Source organism: Rousettus aegyptiacus, unplaced genomic scaffold (genome assembly GCF_014176215.1).
Source record: "Rousettus aegyptiacus isolate mRouAeg1 unplaced genomic scaffold, mRouAeg1.p scaffold_m13_p_3, whole genome shotgun sequence".
Taxonomy (NCBI): Eukaryota; Metazoa; Chordata; class Mammalia; order Chiroptera; family Pteropodidae; genus Rousettus; species Rousettus aegyptiacus.
The window spans coordinates 11,568,639-11,593,170 of NW_023416306.1; the positions used below are offsets into that span (position 1 = coordinate 11,568,639).

The 24,532-nt window shown below is 51.9% G+C and overlaps 1 protein-coding gene across 7 annotated transcripts; it reads left to right on the top strand.

Moving 5' to 3' along the window:
• Positions 1 to 233: 233 nt before the first annotated feature.
• On the top strand, positions 234 to 23,602 carry TRAF1 (TNF receptor associated factor 1). Of its 7 annotated transcripts, none has more exons than XM_036239483.1 (9): positions 428 to 627; positions 2,177 to 2,368; positions 3,025 to 3,775; positions 5,530 to 5,614; positions 14,312 to 14,377; positions 14,879 to 15,289; positions 16,785 to 16,962; positions 18,670 to 18,818; positions 20,703 to 23,602. In XM_036239483.1, the coding sequence occupies exons 3-9, from the start codon at positions 3,636 to 3,638 to the stop codon at positions 20,919 to 20,921; spliced, it is 1,248 nt and encodes a 415-aa protein (XP_036095376.1). In that variant the 5' UTR covers positions 428 to 627; positions 2,177 to 2,368; positions 3,025 to 3,635; the 3' UTR covers positions 20,922 to 23,602. The 7 variants fall into 7 exon arrangements, with proteins under 7 accessions (XP_036095378.1, XP_036095376.1, XP_016011451.2 ...); XM_036239484.1 differs by lacking the exon at positions 428 to 627 and adding an exon at positions 816 to 830; XM_036239488.1 differs by lacking the exon at positions 428 to 627 and having other exon boundaries at positions 1,222 to 2,368; positions 3,025 to 3,147; positions 3,369 to 3,775.
• The last annotated feature ends 930 nt before the right edge of the window (positions 23,603 to 24,532 follow it).

The window sequence follows — 24,532 nt, forward strand, 5'->3', positions numbered from 1 at the left end:
TCTGCGAACCCTCTACTGAGCCTTTCATATGTGCCAGGAACACGGTGCGGGGCAGGAGCGGAATGGGAGCCTGTCCGTCCCCAACGGGAGAACAGAGCACGCGACGCCGGAGACCCCGGCCTGGGCCTCAGTTTCCCCGCCAGGGCAGCGCTCGCTCCGCCCCCAGGGCGGCCGCCGGTGCCGGCGCGGGCTGCAGGGACCCGCCCCGGGCCGCCCCGGCTTCCGCCGCCCGGGCCCCGTCCGCGGCGCCCCACCGGAAGCTCCCGCCGGGCCGCGGGGAGGCGGCGGCGGCGGCGGCGCCGAGGTTGGTTGCACTGGACCCCGCCCCTGCCCCGCAGCACCCCGCCCCCACCCCACCCCACCCCACCCCGGGACGGCGTGCGGGCTGCGCCCCGGCGCCCGCCCCCGCGCTCGCGTCCCCGGAGTCCCCAGCTCCAGCTCGCTGGAGGGCTCGCCAAGTGCAGGCCTCGCTGCGCACGGCGGGGACCTGGGATCCGGGCGGCAGAACCCACCCGAGACCCACTGCCAAGTCCTTCCTGCAGGCGCCCGGGCACCCTCGGGGCACCCTCGCTCATCCTTGAATAGTCGCGGGCGCTGCTCCCCGCGCACGCAGCTGGACAGGCGGCGGTAGCTAGACCACAGTCGCCTTCCTTCGGGGAGGGGCGTGCACGAACGGGTGTGGGGGGTCACACAGGCAATCTGACATCACCGAGCGGGGAGGCAGGGGGCTGGGCCGGTGCTGGGGGACGCATGGGATCTCAAAGCCGGGCGCCCAACCCAACCCCGGGGGGGCCTACGGAGACTCCCAGGGGAACTGGGGTCTGCTCCAGGTACGCCCGAAAGCAAATGGAAGGCTGGAGAGACGCGGGGTGCGCGATGCAGAGAGACTCCACGTGGGCAGGTCCCCACGAGTGGAGACATGGAGATGGGAGCAATGGAGGTTCAGAGTGGAATAGAAAGGGGTCAAGGAGACGATGAGGAGCAGCCAGGGAAGTGGGAGGGCGGGAGGGGGCGGGGCGTGTTACCGCTGGGGTGCGGGAAGCCCGGGGGAGGAAAGGAATTCGAAAGGAGGGGCCAAGAGTCTTGTTAGGTGCTGGCCAGAAGACTGGTTGGCTAGAAACAGAGACAGACCCTGGGCGTGTGGCGACTTGGACACTGAGAATCTCCGGGGGATGTTTCTGGAGATTCAAGTGAGGAGTCGGAGCGCCTGTGTGGACAATCTTTTCCAGAAGTTTCGTTAACGTGAAGAAGGGGTGCGGGTGGAAGAGGAGTTGGGGATGAGGGTGAAGAGCATGCTAAAGCCATGCGTGGTTAGGAACAGTGTCTGGGTTCAGGAATCCCCACTCGTCTTGAGCAAAGCAAGGAACCTCGTGCCTCAGTTCCCTCATCTGTAAAATAGGGATAATGCTTCATAGGGTTAGATGAGATGGTGCCTATGAAAGTACTAAACACAGCACTAAAAGCACCTACTGTTTTTCACTTTTATTGTTTGAGCAGCTCGGGCTTGTTTTCATGCTGATGGGAAGGAGCTGGTAGAGAGGGAGGCATCAAAGACAGAGGTGAATGGAAAGGGAGTAGGGAGAAGTAGACCCAGAACCTGGGTGGAGAGAGAAGTCTTGGGTGCCTGTTAGTGCCAAACCAAGGGAAGGCGGAAATAGGGGGGAGGCCACAGAGAAGTTTGCGCCTTTGGGGTATGCGGTGAAGGGAGTGCCTTTCTGATAGACTTTTCTTTGAAGTAGGCCTCAAGGTCATTTGCCGACAGGGCCAGGCCAGCCAGGGCTGGCCCAGGTGAGGGCGGAGGTCCTGATTCACACTGCAGTGCCATGGTACCATGCCCTCTTTGCCAGCAGTCCCTGGCAGCCCCACTCCTGCTTCAGGGAAGGTGGGCATTTGAACTTATCTGGGGTCAGAGGACAACATCTGACCTGCGTTGCCCACTTGTGAAGCTCAAGTAAAGCTGACGGTTGTGAGAACACTATATACGCGTAATTTACCATTGAAATCCTTTCCTCTGATCTTGAGCTGGAAGGGCTGTGGCCGTCGTCAGGATACAATGTCAAAGCCTTTCAAGCACCTCACTTGGACTGTGCACCTTGCCACACTTTGCACCCACAACCTCATTTAGTCATCACAGCAGTCAGGTGAAGTAGGTATCATTATTATCTCCATTTTACAGATGCAGAAACTGAGGTTCAGAGACGTTAAAGACCTTGTCCCACCATGCAGAGCTAGTAAATGTCCATGATTGAGGATCCCAACTCAAATCTGTCAGACCTTAAAGCCCATGATTTGAAACCACTATGAAAGTTTATAAAACCTTAGTAATGGCTCAGCATGGCCGATCTGGAGGGGTCATCTTTTCCTTTGCGTAAGTGAGAAAACAAAGGCTGGATGCTCTGGCCTCCTTCCTAGCCTCTGTAGACTTCCCCACGTGGGCTTGCTTTTGTCTCTCTGGTATGGGTGGAGACACAGAGTTTGGAGTCCCACACACTTAGTGCAAATCCTGCTCCACCACCAGGGGCTGTGTGACTTTGGACCAGAGGTCTTGCTTCTCTGCGCCTATACACAGCCCCAGAATTCCCAGCAGGCTGGCTGCTCTAAGGAATAGGAAGGAAAATGTTGCCCAACCTATAGTAGACGCTCCAGGAGCCATAATTCCCACACAACAGTGGATCTGTGTCTCACTCGGCCTTTGAGAATAACTCTCTGTGGCCTCGTGTTTGTTTAGAGCTTTGTTCTGATCAGGGCTGAGAAGCAGTGCTGCCTGATGCGGGTGTGTTGCCACCTATGACTTCCTGAGTGGGGCCATGGGAGGAGGGCCCTGAGCGGTGTATGGTTCTGAGGACTTGGACTTGAAAGGAGGGGAGGGCCCCGCGTTGTCATCGTGACTGATGAAGAATGCCACAGTCGGGGCTGTACCACCGGAGGCCTCTTGCTGCCTCTGGTTGCCTTGGCCAAGGGTCCCAGAATCTCAGAGATTAGAGGAGCCCTGAGGACCATCTGTTGCTTCTGTTTTTTTTTCAGATGGGGTAACCAAGAACCACTGTGAGGAAGTGACTTTTACCTGAGACGCTGGACAGAGCTAACGCTCCTGGAACTTGCATTTTTGGACCTGCCATCAGAACCCTGGGGATTTCCACCTGGGTGGTGAGCACTCCCACTGAGAAGTCCAGGCTCCTCCAGAGTCTCAGAGAACATAGACAAGTCGCCACAGCTGGTGTCTCTCTGTGATGTCCCCCAGGGGAGGAGGTAGAGGAAACCAATAGCAGCCTGAGGTTCTCCGAGAGGGGAACTGACTGGTTCCTGAAAGTCCGTGACACAGTTTTTTTTCTCTCTGACTCGTTTTCTTGCTCTCTCTCACTCTGAAGAATGGACACTCCTAGAGCCTTCTATCAGCATCCAGGGGATTTTTTTCACCACAAAGGGTAATTCCTGCCCCATCCTGCTGTGACTCAGCTGTGACGTTGAACCACACAAGCCAGTGAGAAGATAAAGTCATCAGACTCCTGCTCACGGAGGGGAGGAGAGGGGAGTCCACACCAGAATTCACCTCTTCTCTCAGCACAGACTCCACGGGTCTGGTCCCCTCCCCAGAGGAGCTTAGTCGGCCCTCTTGGCCAGCGAGCAACCCCAGGATGGCCTCTGGCTCGGCCAGCAGCCCCCGCCCAGCCCCCGATGAGAACGAGTTTCCCTTTGGATGTCCCCCCACCGTCTGCCAGGACCCATCAGAGCCCAGGGCCCTCTGCTGCACTGCCTGTCTCTCTGAGAACGTGAGGTGAGGGGTCGAGGAGCAAAGGGTGGGTATGAAGAAGGTACCAGGGAGGGACCCCTGATGGGAAGCAAGGGTGAGAGGAACTGGTGGCTCTGGGCAGGTGACTTCAGCTCTCTGGGCCTTAGTTTCCACACCCTTTTCTTGCAGTCCCTGACACTGTCCGTCTTGACTATAGCTGGAAGGAGAAGTAGCCACAGACAGATGTCAGCTGCCGCAGCCGAAGGCTGTGCAGGGCGAAGCGGAGCCTCGGGCTTAGCTGAGCTCTTTGCTTAGTGTGTGGCTGGGTGCAGAGTTTGGCTTCTTTGTCTGTAAGATGCCTGTGAAGCTATTTTCTGTCTCCCAGGATTATTTTGAGGCCCAATGAATAATGTTCCAAAAAGTTCTTATAATAACGAATGTAAACTTCCTTAGTAAATGATGAACTGCTATACAAATATATCTACATCTCCTTCCACAATATCACCCATCACCTTGTACTGTTTGCTGAGAACACTTTTAAAGGGAACAAAGACATTTATATTTATATATGTATGTATTTATAGGCGATATATTTATATATGTATAAGTAATATGAATATGTATGTATTTATATATAAATATATACTTATATAAAAATCCATGTGTAATATGCATCATATATTATATAATACAAAAAACATGTGTATATTTAAAATATAAATAACGCAGAGAGATGTGACATCAATACAATCATCAGCATCCCACCGCAAACAACTATTGTGTGCCTACTGTATGCCAGGCCCTCTTTCCTTTGGTCTTCAGAAGAGCCTTGGAAACGTGGATACTCTTATTATCCCATTTTACAGATGAGGACAGTGAGGCCTAATGGAGACATGAGGTCAACTTGCCTCAGGCCCGATTCCTGGCACATGTGCTCCTTAACTGCCATGTGCCCCCAGCATGACCTTTGTTTGGGGCTTTACAGCTTAAGATGGAGAAACTGAATCAGGCCAGTCCGAGAAGTTTGAATGCTTTGACGCAGGGGGAGGCTGTGAGAGGGAGGGGAGAGGTCGAGGTCGTGGAAAGGCGAGGTCGTGGGAGTGGGGAGGTCAGAGTGTGGCTGGCCGTTCTGGATTTATCTCACTCAGGCTTTTTCACTGGGCCTGTCGGCTCCCCTCCCATTTTTCCAAAACCTGGCAGAGCTGGGGCAGGAGCTGACTGGATGTTGAAGAGGCCCAGCCCTGCCCCTGACCACCTCTACCCTTGGCCAATCCATACGTCCTCTGAGGCCTCATTTCTTTTCTCTGTAAAACGGGCCTGACCAGTGGCTCTGCCTGTGGATCAGAATCCCCGGGGAGCTTTGTAAAAGCCCATAGGCCCATGTGTCACCTGGTCAGAGTCTGATAGTCCTGGTTAAGAACCTCAGGCTAGGTGTTCTCTGAGTCTCTTTTATTCTAATCGGCCACAGTCCTCTGTAATTACTAAAACTAAGAGCCCAGAACCAAATAGAGGAAGCTGAGAAGAGCAAACGTAGCCACACATCCACAATCTCTTGCTATAATAGCCTCCAGTCACTCAAAGTCAGGTGTCGGGTTTGGCTGCCAAAGAAGCTCACTGCAAACTACAGGAAGACCTTGGGTGCCAGTGCTTTTTAAGGTTTGGGAATGGTAAATCTGGGATTATGGGCCTGCTTGCTCATCGATATTAGCTGGGCAAGGCTTTTGGCGCTATCAGGATGGAGGTTGGTCCCAGGGAGTTGGGAACACCTCATTCAGCCAAATTTGTTCATGTGTCCCCAGGAACGGCGAGGATCGGATCTGTCCCAAATGCAGAGGACATGACCCCCAATCTGTGAGCCCAGGAAGCCTTCTGTCTCAGGAGAAGGTACGTTGGCATAGCCAAGAAAGGACATTCGTCCCTTTTCTTCCTTTGTCAAGGTCGAGGCTACTTAGGCAGCTTTTTGCTCAGACCCTGTCTTGGGTCTAGACTGGATTTGATTTTTAAGCAGTAAGGAGACTGACAAACACATTTGTGAAGCCACTTGCCCAAAGCCACCTGGCTGATTTGTAACAGATTCAGCATGAGACCAACAGTCTGGGCCAGGGGTCTGCAAACTACGGCCTACGTGCCGAATCCAGCCGGCCACCTGTTTTCTTATAGCCCATGAGCTAACGATGTTTTTTTATTTATATTTTACGTGGTTATAAAAATCGAGAATTATATTTTGTGGCACATGAAAATTATATGAAATTTAAACTTCTGTGTCCACAAATAAAATTGTATCGGTACATGGCCACATCTGCTCATTCATGCATTGTGTGTGGCTGCTTTAAGTTGAAACAGAGGATTCAAAGCCCAAACTATTTACTCTCTGGCCCTTTGCAGAAAAAGTTAGCTAACTCTTGATCTAGATAGCTCTTCCTGCCCCTGTTTGCCCTCAGACAGGAAGAGGCAATGGCTCCCATCTCAGGCTCCGCCAAGCTGCGTCCTACCTAGGAATAAGAGAAAGCTTCGGAAGTGTGAAAGGCCAAAGAGACATCCTCAGGCCTCGTGGCACAGAACCCTGGCCCTCTGTGTTGGAAGGCCCCTCACAGGTCACCTGTAGAGCCCAGGGATTTCCGCATGCTGACCAGAACTGGTCCATTCCCACTGGTTCATGATAAAATGATGATAAAAACAGGACAATTGTAGTGACTTGTTTCTTGAAAGCTAAGTTCTTTCCATTTATAGAATCAACCTTCATCCTGAGATCGTGCTCTTCCTGTATATGTTTTTGTATAAATGAAATAATAGCGGTAGTAAATGGTAGAATTTTTGATAAGGCCTTTACTTGGTAAAATTAACAGATAGCAATCTTTGTGTTAATCTTCCAATTAAAAAAAAAAATTGTATCGATCCATGAATCTAAAGCTGTAAGAATCGCTGCTCTGAATCTAAGCCCTTCGTGTTACATGTGTTCGCTGACGCTCACTGGGAAATCTCAGTGTACAACTTTCCAGTGACGAGGGTCTCACTGCTCAGCCACCCTCACTGTCCTCACTGTGAGGCGCCCGGCTCCTTGCAGCCAAAGCTCTCTCTTGCCACAGCCCAGGGGTCAGGAGCTTGGTGTCTAGTGTCCAGGGATGGCTCTGTAAAATTCATTGCGTGGCGGAGATGACTCCTGTGCCTGTTTCTTTGTCTGTAAAATGAAGAAGCTAAGTTGGCTCTTCCAGGCCTTTCCAGGACCCGTGATGTCCAGATTACCGGTCAATGGCTGGCAGGGCGGCTCTCCCTCCCACCCATGGGAACCAGAGGCCGACAAGCCTCCTCCTCCCTTCTCTGCTCGAGCTCCTCTCCTTCAGAGACTTGGAGGGATCTCCTGCCCCACACAGGGTTGATTTTGAGGGCTCTCCCATCCCCTAATCAATCCTCCCCTGTAGGCCCTTAAAGGAATAATAGTAAGGATCCAGTGTATTTCCTAGAATTTTACTCCGCAGCGTGGTGAGAGCCAATGGCATAACCTGATCCATGGAGTGACTTCCTGAGCCTCCCTGCTTGGGCGTCTTTGTGGACCAAGCATGAGACCTGAGTAGCGCAGACTCATAACTCTGACCACCGTGCTCCACCTGCACAAGGAAAGGCACGGGCTAGAGGCTCCCTGAGGCCCCCACCTGCTCGAATGCTCCAGGACTGCTGTTTTTAACTTGTTTTAGGTTCTCCTCTTAACAAAATTAATACACATTTTTTTTTAATAAATCTTGGGTCATATAGATCAGAGGTATTGTAATAGTTCTTAATCCAGTAGTTTTAATTTTTTCATCTTCATTCATGTGAAATCAGATGACAGTGGAAATGCTTTGATTAAAGGGGAGCCCAGACCCCTGTGCTCTTAGTGACCCCACTTCTTTTTCTTACCCCAGCCCTTGAGGACTCTGGGGCTTCCTGGGCCCAGCAGAGCACAGTTTGCAGCTTGCTTCCTTAAACCAAATGAAGCATCTCTGCTGGTAGCATTGCAGGCGCTCCGGGGTGGGAGGGTCGCTGCTTGCGTTTGGGGGCAGGCAGACCTCCCAGCAGTACCGGTTCCTTTCTCACCCCCGGCTTCCCGCCTGATGTAGGCATTGCCGCACCCCCAGCGGAAAGCTGGGAGGAGCGGCGTGAGCCAGTGGTCTGAGCCCTGCACAAAGCCACATTGTGGAAAGACCAGGGACTCCTCCAGCTCCTGACCCTGATGGGAACTTTGGGGGACTTTTGACCAAAGGAAAGCAGCTGATTATAAGTCAACACTTTCGTATGTGGTAATTGCGATGTCTGTGCACCTGGTGGTAAACCTGGGCCATGGAAGTGCGCGGAGGGGCCGGGCCAGAGACCGGCTGAGCTAAACAAACCGTCCTTGCAAACACTTTCTATGCCATCTGCTGATCGGCCTGTCCTCATCCCCTGACTTCACTAGATTATTATCTCTCCAAGAAGTCCTCGGAGTCATGGACCCGTTAGGTAATATAAGAAGCAGATATTAAAAGGTTACCGTTGACCTAGTTAGAGGCTTGGTTCGTGCCTGGAATGGCCTTCCCGTAGAAGTGGCGATGAAGTAGCAGAGGAGCCGGTGGCTGGAAAATAACATTCAGTTCTGTCTGCCTGCGCCCTTGTGAATGGGATCGTTTCTAGGACTTTCTTCCCTTTCAGGCCACTCAAGGTCAAAAGCAAACTGGCATCTGCCGCCAATGGCTTTCAATGGTGCCTTAACTTACTCTAGCATCAGAAAATGATAGGAAGTCAAGCTGTCTAGTCTAATTTCCGTTCCGTGTGGGATTCCTGCCAGGCGGCACGTCCTTCCAGTGATGGGGAACTCAGTACTCCATGACCAGCCGCTTACACCACAGGGTACTCTGGTGCTGTTTTCCTGTGTACTGTGCTGAAGTCTGTCTCTCTTAAGGCCACAGAAGTCAAGTCGGTCAGCGTCCTGTCCCCTGAGGAAGTCCTGCCTTTGAAGAAAGGTGCTGACCACATCCCTCTTGAGTCTGTCCTCAGTGTCTATGCATGTCTCTGTCCTTTGACGTGTGATGCCTAAAAATGAACCCCTGAACCCCTATACTTCTGGATTGGACAGTCTTATCTGTAACTTCACTGACCCTGTGACATCCTGTCTCGCAGGCGGTGGCGATACCCCTCTTTCACCACCAGGCGTTATGTCGAGGCTCCGTGAGGAGGTGTGCCTGGACCAAAGTCATACAGCAAGGGGACTGAAAAGCCAGGCTCGGACTGCTGCCTCCTAGGCATTTTCTCCTCTGCTGCCTCCAAATGTTTGATGCCGGCTTAAATAACATAGTCAGCCTTAAGTGCTGGAATACCACCAAGTGCTATGGAGAAACAGGAATGGGCAAAACTACTTTCAACTAGGAGACTCAGGCAGGGCTTCTCAGAGGAGGTGGCAGTTGAGCTGAGCCGAGGTTGCCAGAGAGGAAACTGGCCTAGGCACAGAGGAGGGAGGGACGTGGCAGGCAGAGGCAGACTGACTGGGTCTGCCGTGTCACAGCACCAGCTGAAACCTGAGCAGAAATGGCCCCTCCAGGCACCCGAGACCTCAGGCAGTCTTTGCGCCCAGCACAGTGGTACGGGCAGGGCCTGGCACACTACAGACCCTCTGTCCTGTGCAGGGGCTTCTCAGAGGTGACTCTCATGCTCTTGGCTCCCGTTCTCTGAGGCCTGTAGGTCCCCGAGTGGGGGTGCCTCTCGATGGAACCCTCTGCTGAGCCTGTCATAAAGGGCCCGGGTAAGCAGCAGGGTGTCTGGGAATACCACACACCCTCAGACTTCCCAGACGCAGACAAAAGGACAAGTGTTCCCTTAGGGCTGGGATTTTGTTTTCTCTGTTTCTGTTTCCTCCTCAGAAGAAAATCCACTGCAAATTTTATTTTTAGCAGCTTGAGGCAATGAGACCACTCACGGGGCCGCTTGTGGCACCAGAGGTACACCAGGCTTGGCCTAGGACTGATGCCCCAGCCTTCCTCTGCAACCCCAGCCTGGATCCCTCTCCTGTCCCCTCAGCCTCTGGCCTTCAGACGAGGCTACCCTTTGGTCGAGGGAGGGCTCCCTGATGCGGAGGAAGGACCCCGGACAAGGACTCCAGGCCCCCGGCCTCTACCTTGCCTCCGCCCCGAACTCGCACTGCCTCCTGCAAGTCACTGCTCATCCCTGAGCTTTGGCTTTTCCATTCAGCCAACTCCTCAAGTGTGCAAGCCTGGTGTTGCTTCAAGCGAGCCAGTCCCCCAGTTTTCCCATCTGTGTTAAGGTGGAGGTCGTCTCACTGTCTGCCTGCCTCAAGGGATGATTGCAGGCATCCCGAGAGATAGCATGCAAAAATACTTTGGTCCTGTAAAAATACAAATACAGTTAGAGATGTTCCTCACCCACCTGAGGAAATCCAATGGGAAAATGGGGTTTTATAGAATTCGTTATTAAGAGTCTGAGACGTGAGGATTAAATGATGCATGTATGTGACAGCCACTAAGGGAGGAAAAGGTAGTGCTTAATCCACAGGAATATCACCACCACTAATGATGATGATGATGATGATGATGATGATGATGATGATGATGATTATGATGATGATGATGATGACGACGACGATGACTAACATTTATTGAACACTACGTTAGGCAGAATGATGTTCCCCAAAGATGTCCCCGTGTTGATCCCTGGAACCTGTGAATATGTTGCCTTCTATGGCTATGTAAGTCTGTTTGGGCTGCTGTAACCAAGTACCACAGACTAGATGGCTTGAACAACAGACGTATATTTTCTCGCAGTTTTGGAGGCAAGAAGTTCAAGACAGGATCAGTTTCTGCTGAGGCCTCTCTCCTTGGCTTGTAGATGCCAATGCCGTCTTCTTCCTTGGTCTTCTCGTTGTCTGCCCTCTGTACGTCTGTGTCCAAATATTCTCTTATAAGGACACAAGTTCTATTGTTTTAGGGCCCACCCTGATGACCTCATCTTAATGTAATTACCTACTTAAAGACCCCCCCATCTCCAAATACAGTCATGTTCTTGGGGTTAGTGTTTCAACACATGAATTTGGAGAGGTACAACTTAGCCCATAACAACGGCAAAAGGGGCTTTGCAGATGTCATTAAATTAAGGATCTTAAGATGGAGAAACTATCCTGGATTATCTAGGCGAGTCTAGTGTAATCACAAGGGTCCTCATAAGAGGGACATGAAGATGCTGTGCTGCTGGCTTTGAAGATAGTGGAAAGGGCCGTGAGCCAAGGACTGCGGACGGCCTCTAGAAACTAGAAAAAATGAAACATTCTCCCCTAGAGCCTCCGGAAGGAACGCAATCCTGCCGACACCTTGATATTAGGACTTCTGACCTACAGAACTGTAAGAATAAATTTGGGTTGTTTTAAGCCATTAAGTTTGTGGTATTTTGTTATAGCAGCAATAGGTAACTAATACCAGAATTTCCATGTATTATCTCATTTAGTACTCACTGTAACTCCATGGGGGGGGGGCGGGGTACTATTATACCCTTTTCGCAGAGGAGGAAAGTTAAGATATGGAGAGGTTAATACTCTCCCAGGGCCACACAGCTAGTATGTGAAGTGACCAAAGTGGGCTCTGCACCCTGGCAGGCTGGCAGCCACCCCCTTAACGCCTGTGGCGCTCTGTGGAATTAGTGACTGATTAACTGATGACGGGACTGTGGGCAGCCTGGCTGGCCACCGAGGCCTCCGAAGACCACTCCTGTCCCTCCTGTGTCAGCCATCGGAGACTGGTCACATTCCATAGCCATCCACACATCATAACAGACAGAGGTGAGCCCAGCATTCACAGAGCACTCGCCACCCAAGCAGCGGGCTTTGCCCTGCATCGACACACCAGTAAGGCTCAGCTGCCTAAAGGACACGTGCCCTTCCACCCGCGGGGGATTCTGGACTTCCAGCCTCGTATCTCTTCCACCTTTTCACCCCTCCTGTGATTCTCACTTCCAGCTTAGAACCGCAGAGAGTTCACGTTGTGGGCTTGGAGGGAGTTTTAGAGCCTGAGAGGGTCCATTAGTCCGTTCCCCTGGAACCAGGTCTACCCCTAGCGTCAGGCCCTCCCTTGTTCCCACAGGTCGGGAAGCCACCTGCGAGGCGAGGCTGCGTCACTGCACACTTCCCAACGCCAGCTCGGTCTCTCTGCCAAGGCTGCCCTCTAACCACCCCCGATAAAACATCTGTTTTTTATTCTTCGTTGGGAACAACTTGTGCTTAAAGCCCGGGGTAGCGTGGCGAAGAGGGGTTGGTCCTTTGCTGGGCTGTATTCTGTATCCCAAACCAACCATACTCATTAAGCCCACAGCTCTCGCTTATTTTACTTTTAAAAAATAATAACTAGTGTAGCTTTGTATTTGCCCAGCTCCAAAGACCTCCGTTGTCCCCTTTTATTCATCCAAATCTCCCTTCATTTTACCTCATTAGGTTATTCTTAAAAACAACAACAAAGTTCTTTTAAAATCAAGGTATTATTTATAGGAAAAAAAAATTCATTCATTTTAAATGCACAGTTTGATGAATGCCAGTAAATTTATATAACCATGTGAACACTGCAGTCAAGATGGCAAATGTTTCTTTTCTGCACCAGAAAACCCTTTCTTGTGCCCTCGAGCATCCACTGGTCTGCTTTCTGTCACTATAGTTTTGCCTTTTCCAGAATCTCACAAGAATGGAATCATCGTAAGTAGTCTTTTGTGTTTGATTTCTTTCATTTAGCATAATGTTTTCGAGGTTCCTCCATGTTATTGCGCATAGTCTTTTAGTCCCTCTGATTGTTGAGTAATGTTCTAAAAAAAAAAAAAAAAAAACCAATGTGTTTATCCATTCACCAGATGATGGATATTTGGGTTGCTTCCAGTTTGGAGCAATTATGAATACAGCTGCCAGGAACACTCACATACACACATAAACATATGTTTCAGTTTCTCTTGGGTAAATTCCTAGGAGTAGAATATGTGGCTTGTATGATAACTTGATAAACATGGTTTGTTTGTAACTTATAAGCAACTTATAAGTCACTTTGTAAGCACGATTTAACTTTATGAGATACTTCCATAGTTTTTTTTTTCCCCCCAAAGTGGCTATATTATTTTGCATTCCCACAAGCAACACTCGTATGTTCCAGTTCGTCCGCATCCTCATCAAAACTTGGTATTGTCATTCTTTTATAATTTCAGCCATCTAGCGCGTAGATAATGGTATTTCATTATAGTTTGCATATCTCTGATGACTAGGGAGGTTCTGCATCTTTTCATAGACTTGTCATTTATACATCCCCTTTTATGAAGTATCTGTTCAGTATTTCATCCATTTTTATTAGGTTGTTTGTCTTCTTATTACTAAATTGTAAGAGTTCTTTATATATTCTGAATATAAGCCCTTTCCAGATCAATATTTTAGAAATAATTTTTTCCCGGTCCCCCACGGGCTTCCTCTTGACGAGAGATACAGTTGACCCTTGAATAATGTGGGGGTTAGGGGCACTGATCCCTCACGTAGTAGAGGATTCATGTATAACTTTTGACTCCCCCAAAACTTAACTATTAAAGTTGTCCCTTGGTATCCACGGGGATTGATTCTAGTATCTTCCCTGGATACCAAAGTCTGCGGATGTCCAAGTCCCCTGTATAAAATGGCATAGATCGCCACATACAGTCGGCCCTCTGCATCCACAGACTCCCAACCATGGACGAAAAACAATACAGATACTTACCGAAAAAAAATCCTTGCACAAGTGGACCTGTGTAGTTCAAAGCCGCATTGCTCAGGGATCAACTGTAGTGATGCGGGGTGAGAACAACCCTGTGGCTACGCTGCTTCCTTGCTGTTCCCTCTGGGGCAAATCCCTTCCCCTCCGTGAGCCTGTTTCTTCATCTGTAAAATGAGAACAAAAAACCTGCCTTGTCTTCCCCACAGAGTCCTTAGGGGCCGAGGAAGAATCAGGGCCCTGAAAGCGTTTTGTAAACTCCTTGGACCTATAAGTAGCTTAAGGGCAGTGTCAAGGTGCTACTGAGTACTGAGACCCTGCTGTGTCCCCGCCCTCGGGCTGTGCATCATCCGGAAAAGGAGAACAGGGCAGGGCAGGCACACCGCAGTCTAGCATGGGTTGCCAAGGAAGTAAGCAGATGGCAATTGTGCAGAGTGTCCCGAGGATTTCCGGAGGAGGAAGGTGTCACTGGTGCAACCAGCATGCCCCAGGTGTCTCCTCTGTGCCAGGCCTTGCCCTGAGCACCAGGAACACAGCTGTGACCCTCACGGAACTTCCAGACCAGTGGGGACAACCAGAGATGAATGGTGATGAGGGGGCTGTGTGGATCGCGTCCTGACGGAAGTAACAGCTCTGCCCAGGATCACGGCAGGGGCCCTGATCCCAGTTTTGAAGGAGGGCCACCGAAGGGCTGAGGCTTGAAGGGTGGGAAAGGGTCAGCCAGGCAAAAGGAACGGCATGTGCCAAGTCATGGGGCCCAGCCCAGCTCATGCCCTTTTGGACCCTGGTGCTTTGCAGAGAGCCCCAGCGGTTGTTCCTGGGACTCCCCAAACATTCAGCGGCGTGTTATTATTTCCAGGATCACCCCGAGGTGGCTGCCGATGGAGTTGGGTGCCCCTTCGCGGGTGTTGGCTGCTCCTTCAAGGTAAGCATCTGACTGTGAAAAAGGACATCTGTCTCCTACAGCCCTAGACCACTGAGTCTCCCCACGTCAGCTCCTCCAAGATTTTCCCCCAACCTCAAGCTAGTCCTCTGCATGTCCCTTACAATTACGACTTTCTTACTAGTAAGTCATTTCTATACTCAGGGAAGTTCTTAAGATCTCATCTTAACATTGTGGCATCACTAAAATGACACCACCCCCCCTCTGCCCACTGTGCCTCTCTCCATGGTTCCAAATCACCACCGTGCTCAAAGACAGGGCAGGATTGTCGCTGTCGAGCTGGGAGGCACGTGGCTCGCGGTGGGCCTGCCTGAGGTCAGGGTTCTCCTCCGAACCCTCTCGCTGCACGCAAAGCAAATTCCCTTTTGCTGGGTGAATGGATCTGACTTTCTCTGGGAACTTTTGGTGGCAAGACCCTCCACTGCTCCCTGGGACTCCCTCCGCCTTCTCCGTTTTCACTGACCAGCCCTACTGTCTCGGCAGGGGAGCCCAAAGTTCATTCAGGAGCACGAGGTCACCTCTCAGGCCACCCACCTGAACCTGCTGTTGGAGTTCATGAAACAGTGGAAGGCCCGGCTGGGCTCTGGCTTGGAGTCCGGGCCCATGGCCCTGGAGCAGAATCTGTCCGACCTGCAGCTGCAGGCGGCTGTGGAGGTGGCTGGCGACCTGGAGGTGGACTGCTACCGGGCACCCTGCTCGGAGAGCCAGGAGGAGCTGGCCCTGCAGCACTTCATGAAGGAGAAGCTCTTGGCCGACCTGGAGGGGAAGCTGCGCGTGTTCGAGAACATTGTCGCTGTCCTCAACAAGGAGGTGGAGGCCTCCCACCTGGCCCTGGCCGCCTCCATCCACCAGAGCCAGCTGGACCGTGAGCACATCCTGAGCTTGGAACAGAGGGTGAGCGTGGGGGGGCAAGGGCACCTTCAAGCCTGGCTCAGGGGGTCCCCTCCGCCCCATCTCGTCTCCCGAGCAGTAGCCCAGCCTTCTTCCTGTCCATTCTTCCTGCTCAGAGCAGTCTCACCCCCATCAAAGTCTCCTGTGTCCCAAGACCTTCCGGGAGGAACACTGAGTCATAAGTTATAGTCAAGTTCAATCCCACCTCCCCCCATCCCCCCACCCCACACCTAGTGCTTCATTTCCTTTATTCGAATTTCCCCTGTAACAGGACACTCCCTCCCCGAGCAGCTCACTCCATTGCTGGACATTCTTCACTATTAGCAAGTGCTTCCTTATACTAAACTGAAATCGGTCTCTCTGCGTCTTCCCTGCATTGTTCCGGGCCCTGCTCCTCCCGGTCCACAAAACAGATCTGCCTTCTCATCCCCATGGAAGCAGCCAGTGATTAGGCTAAACGCCCCCAGTACCTGCACCCTTTCACCCCAGCATGCGATTTCATGCTGTTGTTATATGCTCTGGCCCAGTCTCAGAAGGGTGGTGGTCCCAGACCAACACCAGATAATCCACCCATCTGACAGTTTTTGTTTGAGCAGGACGATCCCTCCTTTGTTCCAGAGCTTATACTTTTCTTAATATAACCAATCGCCATGTTAATACTGCTTTTTTCCCCTTTTCTTTTTCTTTTCTTTTTTTTTACCGGCAACATTACATCACTGTCTCATGTTGAGTTAGGCCTGGATTTTAGTTGCAGCTCTACCATGAATGTGCTGCATAGGTCTGAGCAAGTCACCTTCCCTGTCAGAACTTCAACTTTCTCATCAGTAAACTTAGGGATTCAGTTTCTTTAAAAAAAAAAAAAAAAAAAAAATTTTTTTAAGAACACTCACTTCTATTCCTGACTTCCCTACCGGAGCACACCCAAGGATAAATCTATAGAAGACCCCGGCGCTGGGTTCAAGTGGCCGAGTAAAGCCTTCATGTATGCGACCCTCGCCCCAGTCAGAAGGTGGGCTCTCAGGGGGCAGCAACTGTGCCTTTAGTTCATCAACAAACTTCCCAGCTCTACTCTTACACACCAGGCACGGTGCAAGGCGTGGGCACAGAGGAAAAACAAGCTCCCCAGCCCTCGGTAAGGGACGCCGTCTGTCTATCAGGCAGGAAAGGCAGGATCCTAACTGCTTCCATAAAGCTGCTGGAGGGCCCCTGTAAGAATGAGAGGAAGCGAGAGCCAGAGCAGCTGAGCCAGGGCAGGGGCCGAAGCCCCCCCAGAGGACGGGCTGTGTGAGCCCGATTCCTGAAGGGTGAATAGGAGCTGGAGAGGAAGGAAGAGGAATTCCAGGCAGGAGGGACAGTGTGTTCAGAGGCAGATGGACGTGCCTGAGGGAGGCATGGTCAGGAAGGAGTATTCTGGAGCAGATCTGTCTCCATATCTCCCAGTCGCCACCCCACCCCCAGGCTGGGGCTAGTGTCCCTGGCTGAATGGGCTTCCCCACAGGTGATGGAACTGCAGCACACCCTGGCCCAGAAAGACCAGGCCCTGAGCAAGCTGGAGCAGAGCTTGCGCCTCATGGAGGAGGCCTCCTTCGATGGCACCTTCCTGTGGAAGATCACCAATGTCACCAGGCGGTGCCACGAATCTGCCTGTGGCAGGACTGTCAGCCTCTTCTCCCCAGGTAACACGTCTCTAGGGGCACAGAGACCTGCTGCGGGCGGCAGGCCCCACTGAGCCCAGGAAACAAGCAGGGGGAGCAGCCATATGACAGCCATGCTGTGTCCAGTTAGGCCAGTGTCCATTCAGGCCACCTGCCATGCCGGGAGCGCAGGGGAGGTAGTCGTCTGGATCAGCCCCATAGCGCGTGTGCCGTTTGAACCGGGCACACCGTCCACCTCCCCGAGTGTTAGTCACACTCTGCAGATAGGAGTAAAATTGTTACTGACTTTGCTTGGGCGTCGGATGTGAAAGAAAGTGCAGTTGAGAGGGTACGGAGGATGACTCTCACAGGTGAGTCCCATGGGGCCCTTCCCTCAGTGGTCTGAAATCAGACAAGTGGAGAACTAGACGGATGGTCATGGGCAGCGCACTGGGGAGTCTTGTATAAATCAGGGCAGTTGTTATTCATTTCTGGGGCCCCAGGGCCGGGCACAGTGTCCTGTGTAACGTAGTTATTTTGTAGATGTTTCCCTTAATTAATTGATGTCTGTTTGTATAACAGTGTGTACATTTGTCACAAAATGCTCAGACCTGTATGCTCTTCCTTTCGCCTCATTCTTGTGCATCTAACGAAATAGGTGGGTCATTAAGGAGGATTTCTGCCGACGATGCCTTGAATGACCTCTTGCCTTGGCCCCAAACTCATGCCTTTCCATTCCATCAGCTCCCCTGATGCACCCAGGACCGACAGGGTTGGCATGACGAGAGGTGTCAGAGTTTGCTCCATACCACACAGCAGGGCTGGGTCCGAAAGCCAGGCGCCTTTCCTCGGGAGCAGGGGCAGCCCCCTTCATGGGGTGGCCTCACCTCCAGCTCGCAGGCTTTTCCTCCTCACTTCTTTCCAGAGAAGCACAAAGCAAGCATTGTCTCTGGCTTCCTATTCCATCCACCAAGAAGACGTAAGGGACAGAGATGAATCAGATTGTCCCTCCTCCACCCCTTCCTGCCTGCCCCACCACACCCTGTCCCCACTCACCCCTCCCAGAGGGGCCCTTGTGGTGACAGCCATGGGAACCCACACGGCATGGCCCTTTCAGCTGCCCCAAGAAAGAACCCGCAGGCTCTTGTGCTTAGTCACCAGGGGATGATTCATCCCTTAGGGGCCTTTGCCAAGGGTGCCCAGCAGAGCTGGGAGCCGCCTCACTCTCCCCCAGCCTCCCAGAGTCCCCAGCCTCTTGGCCCAGGGCAGCAGAAAGAAGTCAGTGTTGGGAGGTAGAAGGCCTGGCCCCTAACCCTGGCTCTGCCCTCAGCACACTCTGAGGCCAGCCACTTCCCCTCGCTGGGCTCAGCTTCCCAACTGCAAAATGCAGTTTGGTTAAATCAAAATTGTGGTCCCAGAGCCAACAGCACCACCATCCCCTGTTAGCCATGCACATTCTCAGTCCTCACCCAGCACTACTGAGTCAGAAACTCTGGGGGTGGTGTGATTGGTTGACCCGGCAATCTGTGGTTCCAATGGCCAGTTGACAGCCACTGGGCTAGATGATCTCCGAGATCCAGGTCCTTTTTGACTGTATATAACCTAGAAGAATGCTGGGCCCCAATCCCACATTTCTTAGTTTCGAGCCAGTGACCTTGGGCATGCCTAACCGCTGGTCCCAGTGCCTTCATCAGCGAAGGCCAGCACTTTGCAGCTGCCTCTATGCTGACTCTGGCTTCCACATTTCAGCTTTCTACACTGCCAAGTACGGCTACAAGTTGTGCCTCCGGCTCTACCTGAATGGGGACGGGACGGGAAAGAAGACCCACCTGTCGCTCTTCATCGTGATCATGAAAGGGGAGTACGATGCTCTGCTGCCATGGCCTTTTCGGAACAAGGTACAGGGCCAGGGGAAGCAACAGGGGTGCGGCGTGGGAAACCGGGGTCCCGGTCCTGGTTTAGCCATGAACTGGCTGTGCGACCTGGGCGAATCCCTTGCCCTCTCTGCATTATCAGTTTCCCCTTTTATAAAACAGGAGGCTGAGTTCACATCTAGTAGCCAAGGCTCCCTTCAGCGTCATGAGTCCAGGGGCAAAAATGCCTGATCAACACCACTGGGAGGAGGGATGTAGAAATGAAAATTCACATGGTGGGGTGAATAAGGAAAACTTCCTGGAGGAGGCGCTGTGGGGCTAGCCTGAACTGGCAGCATTTTTAGAAAAAAGGAAGGAGGCAGATGCCACTACACACCTATTAGAGTCGCCAGAATCCAAAACACTGACAATACCAAATGCTGACAGGGATGCGGAGCAGCAGGAGCTCTCCTTCATTGCTGGTGGGACTGCGAAATGGTCCAGACACTTTAGAAGACAGTTTCTTAAACACTGAACTGCTCTTCCCCTGTGATCCAGCAGTCACGCTCCTTGATATTAACCAGATAAGTTGAAAACTTAGATCCATACAAAAACCTGCACATTTATAGCAGCTTTATCTATAATTGCCAAAAGTTGGAAGAGCCAAGGTGTCCTTCAGTAGGTGAATGGATAAACAAATGGCAGTCCATTCAGACCATGGAATATTTTTCAGCAGCAAAAAGAAACGAGCTATCAGGCCACGAAAAGATATGGAGGAAACTTAAATTCATACTGCTGAGTGAAAGAAGCCCATCTGAAAAGGCTACGCACTGTATGATTCCAGCTACACGACATTCTGGAAAAGCCAGAACTATGGAGACAGTAAAAAGATCCGTGGTTGCCAAAGGTTGAGGGGAAGGAGGGATAAATAGGCAGAAAACAGGATTTTTAGGGCCGTGAAACTATCCTCTATGATACTACAATGATGGGTACATGTCATTATACATATGTCCAAACCCAAATACATATGTACACCACCAAGAGCGAACCCCGACGTAAACTGTGGATGTCGTTTCATCGATTATAACACACGCCCCACTGAGGTGCGGGGTGGTGATAGCATGGAAGGTTGTGTGAGGGCGGGGTGTACGGGAACTCTCTATATTTTCCATTCAGTTTTATTGTGCACTTAAAGCTGCTCTAAAAACTGAAGTCTGTTAAAAATGTTTGAAAGGGCGGAAGTGCCATGGTGGTCTGGATATGAGTCAGTAGGTCAGTGGTTTCCATACCTGCTGGGGAGATTTTAAAATGACCAACGACTAGGTCGCACTACAGTGAATGGTGACGCCTGAGCATTGGTATTTTTTAAACTTTCCCAGGGAATTCTAAGTGCAGCCAAGTCTGAGAACTGCTGTGGTGGGCGATGAGAAGCCGTTTCATGTCCTGGTGGGCATTCCAGTGACATAGGCAGGGGGAGAGGGTCTGTGTCACTGAGATCATTAGCTTCTTAGGGGCACACACATCGGCCCTGTGCAGACCGAGTTCCATTTACGTTTCCGGGGGTTGATTGACAGCCCCTCCGCGGAAGGCCTGTGTGTTCCTGCCCCCGCACCTTGCCCAGAAGGTTTCAGCATAGTTGATGATCAAACATCTCGGAGCAGGAAAAGGCATTACAGGTTATGAGTGCGTCTTCCTCATCAGTGCTTAGTCACGGCTTTAGCTCGCAACAGCCAACAAAACTGATGGTCACATCCAAATTCCCCCTTCCTGTTGGCTGATTCCTAATCACAGGACAACCAGGCGTGGTCCTGACATTGTTTCTTTGACTCCTAACCAGCCCGAGCTCAGGGTCAAGAGGCTACACAGGTGGCAGACACAGAGCTCGGTGCACTGCTCAGGGCCTGACCTCCTCCTGCCCTTCCCCTGCAGGTCACCTTCATGCTGTTGGACCAGAACAACCGTGAGCACGCCATCGATGCCTTCCGGCCCGACCTGAGCTCTGCATCCTTCCAGCGGCCCCAGAGTGAAACCAATGTGGCCAGCGGCTGCCCACTCTTCTTCCCTCTCAGCAAGCTGCAGTCGCCCAAGCATGCCTACGTGAAGGATGACACCATGTTCCTCAAGTGCATCGTGGAGACGAGTGCTTAGGGCGGGCAGGGCCATGTGGGCCGCACCTGCCTCCTGAGGGAGCACCAGCCTAGGCTGGGGGTGTGACAAGATGCCCGAGGGCCTGCCCTTGGTGCACAAAGCCTCAGGGCACACCGATAGGCTGTGACCTGAGCAGGGCTGACAGACTGGCTGTAGCAGCCATCAGCTTAGAGTGGCAGAACCTTGGGCTAAGCCCACAAAGGCAGAGGATCCATAAGGAGGTTGGCGGCAGGATTGTTCCCTCTGCACTGACCATGCAACACTGGAGGCCCGGGAGCCACTCCAGCCCTGAATGCGAGGTGGACTGTGACCAAGATGGGGAGGGAATGGGGACCAGGCCTGGGGCAAGGATGGTGAGCTGGAGCTGTGGGACCTGAGCATAGGACAGTCTCTGTAGGGTCACCATGGAGACCTGGAAACATGCTTGCTGTCTTCCTGCTCAAGGTCAGACGCAGGGGGTGGAAGGGACAGGGTGCCAATGTGAACTCTGTTTGTCCAGGTGTGGACTGAGTCCCCATCTCTTAGGGTGAACAAGCAAAGCCAGAGGGCCATGCTGGGGTAGAGGAAGGCATCAAATTGGGGGTTGGATTTGAAGATCTTCAAGGTTCCTTCCAGCTCAGAAAGTCTCTGAGTCTAGGCTTCCTGGCCCAGGTGAGGCCTAGGGCTGCAGGAGTTCTGGAAATATCCAGGATCCTTATGCCCTCCAGGTTCCTCACTCACCTTTAGTAGCACCAGGTGGGCTGAGCTGGCCCACACAGCACCTGCCACCCAGGCCTGGCAGCTCGGCTTCCCCCATATACAGCGGCCCACACAGGCCCTGCGTCCTGTGCCTCCCGGCCGAACTCCCCTTCGCCTCCTGCAGGTGAAAGCAGGCCACTGAGCTCCCGGGGGCGTCCAGAAGGAGCACGAAGAAGGGGAGGCACAAACTCGCCACTCCCTGCCTGGGGTCCCTGCCTTCCTTGCTTTCTAGAATCCCATGTCACCTGATCAACCTAGGTATTCACTTCTCTCATTGGCTTATCAGGGCCTCTGAGCCACTAGCAGAAGTTGTCTTTTTAAATATGTATAAAATCAAAGAATTTTTTTTTTTTCAAGTCTCTCTTGAAGTTTTCATGAAGCGTGTGGTCGTGTGAGTTGGTTGTAACTGGGCCACGTTTGGAAAGACGCTGCCAGCCTTGCAGGTCACGTCCGTCCGGTGCTGGTGCGCTGGCAGGAACACCCCCCCCCCCCTGCGTCTCAGTCTTCGCCTTTCTGTGGTGGGGGGCAGGGGGGCCACCCCAGCCTGCTTCCTTCCCTGGGTTCTGTGGACCGCACAGGAGATGCTAATAGGAGAGAGGGAAAGGCCCAGGCCCCGCGGCCGACCTCTCGGCCTGGCTGCGGCCTCTGTTTATCTTCGCACCTTGGAGGCCGCACACAACCAATTCCTACTCACACCCTTGCCCGGCTTCCCGGAGACCCCAAAGCTTCATGCTGCCGCTCAGAGCTCTCGGTCAGGCCCCCAGCCTGCCCCGCGGCTCACTCTTCCTCCACTGTGATCGACGTCACTGCTCGCACCTTCAGGGTTGGCTCCGTGAAATGGGCCAGCAGCCCTGCCAGTGCTCCCTAGCCCAGCCTCTGAGAAAGTCCTCCCAAAAGAGGCGAGGGAGCAGCACAGCTCAGTGGGCTCGACGTATCAGAAAACCCAGACCCGACCTGAGTCCAAAGCTGGGACCCCATCCTGCCGCAGCCTCTTCATTGGAAAACGGGGACACATACCGCCTGACCCCGCCCAGCTCACAGGGTTTCTCGAGGTCCAAACGCAATAATGAAGCACTAGTGCCTTGTCGTATGATGGCATTTTGCCATGCATAAGGGACTACAAACCTGTCAGGGCTCCTTTTCCTTGTCCTCGCTGCCGACGGCCTGTCGCTAGTGGAGACCGACTTGCTTCCTTGATGGGTGTGAATGACAAGGGAAGGTCTGGCCTCGAACATTATGAGACTTCTGCCTCAGAGCTGGTGTTCTGGCGATAACATCCTCATCCCCGGTCACTGAGTGCCGCAGTAACAAGGGGTTTGCAGGACAAGCTGCTGCTCGGGACAGCTATTCCTCTATGCCTTTAGTGGCTTGTTCCTGATGGGAAGAGACGCAGACTCTTTAAACACTGAGAGAGGTGGCCATTCTTTCAGTAAAGCTTTACTGAGACCTGTGTCAGGCCCTAAGCAGGGGGAGGTAAGATATGCACCCTACCCTCAAGAAACTCTTAGCCGAATGGGGGAAACCGATCCCTAAGTAGATCATTGAAACTGACACATAAGAGAAGCTCAGCGAAAACACAGGATTCCAGATCCATTGGGTGAAGCACGGAGGACTTCGTGGAAGAGGCGGCGTTTAAACTCGGCCTTAAAGTAGTTTGAGATGCAGAAGATAAGGGTGTCGGGGAAAGTAAAACCAAGATGGAAAGCAGCCCTGGCTTCGCGTTGGAACCATGGAGCAGAAGGCAGAAAGGCGGGGCGGGCTGGAGCACAGAGGCGCTGAAGGCCGTTTCATCTGCCGGAAAGCAGCAGCGCGGGCCGGGGTTGGGGACATCCCACATCGCCTGTGTCAACAGACCCGTCGAGCTGCTTACAGCAGGATGAGACGATGATTTAAAACATTTACTAATGTATCTTCCAATAAAGCCCTATTTTAGGTGCGCCAAACACCTGACATTTCACTTCTTTAGAAGTAAAAAAATAGAAACGATACTGATGTATAAAATATATTACTACTATATAACATATCTACTTATCGAGGTGTACAAGTATTAAATAAGATAAGGTATTTACTATAAACTCCAATTTCAGAGTCCTGAGAAAGTCGTAGTGTCTTTCTCCCACTACTTGCTTGCCTCACCTCTTACTGCAATGGCTAAAACTTTCACGTTAAATAATAGTAACAGACACCCTTGTTGGGTTCTTCGTTTTAATTGGAGAGTTTCTAGGGTTTCACCCAAAGAGCCTGTTGATCAACCAATCACGGCATTATAGCTATCACATAAACACCACGTGAAAGTCACAAATCCTTCTCCCTTAAATGTGAAAACTCAAAAACTTCTGACAACTTTATTTATCGATTATACATCGACGAAGCTGGAAAAAAGGATCTCGCTGGATGTTGCTATGCTTTCTTTACTTAAAGAGTCAGTTCCTTACCTTATGAGTCAGTAACTCTGGGGTGCACAGAGCAAACCCCAGGAGGTCAGGCCACATTAAAGCTCCAGCCAGGCTCCCTTCCCTCTGGAGCTTGACTAGAAAGGGCACTGGACTTGGAGCCCTTTAACCCCGTTTCAAAGCCTGACCCACTCCTTCCTAGCTGTGTGACCTTAGACCTGTCACTTTACCAACTCTGAGCCCACTGTCACCATGGGCAAAGCTGGATAACCAAGTCCCTGGCTGTTATTACAGTGTAAGGTCTGACACACAGAGGTTCCCAGGAACGTTCCCTGAAACTGATGATGTTCCAATGGATTCTGTGCTGAGTTTATTTAAGGGAGAGAATCCCTAAAGCCTTCTATCAGTCGTTTATTGGGTGTTCACTTGGCAAATCCTCCTGACAGCTACCATGCTAGTGGTGGTAATCGGTGGTCAGCA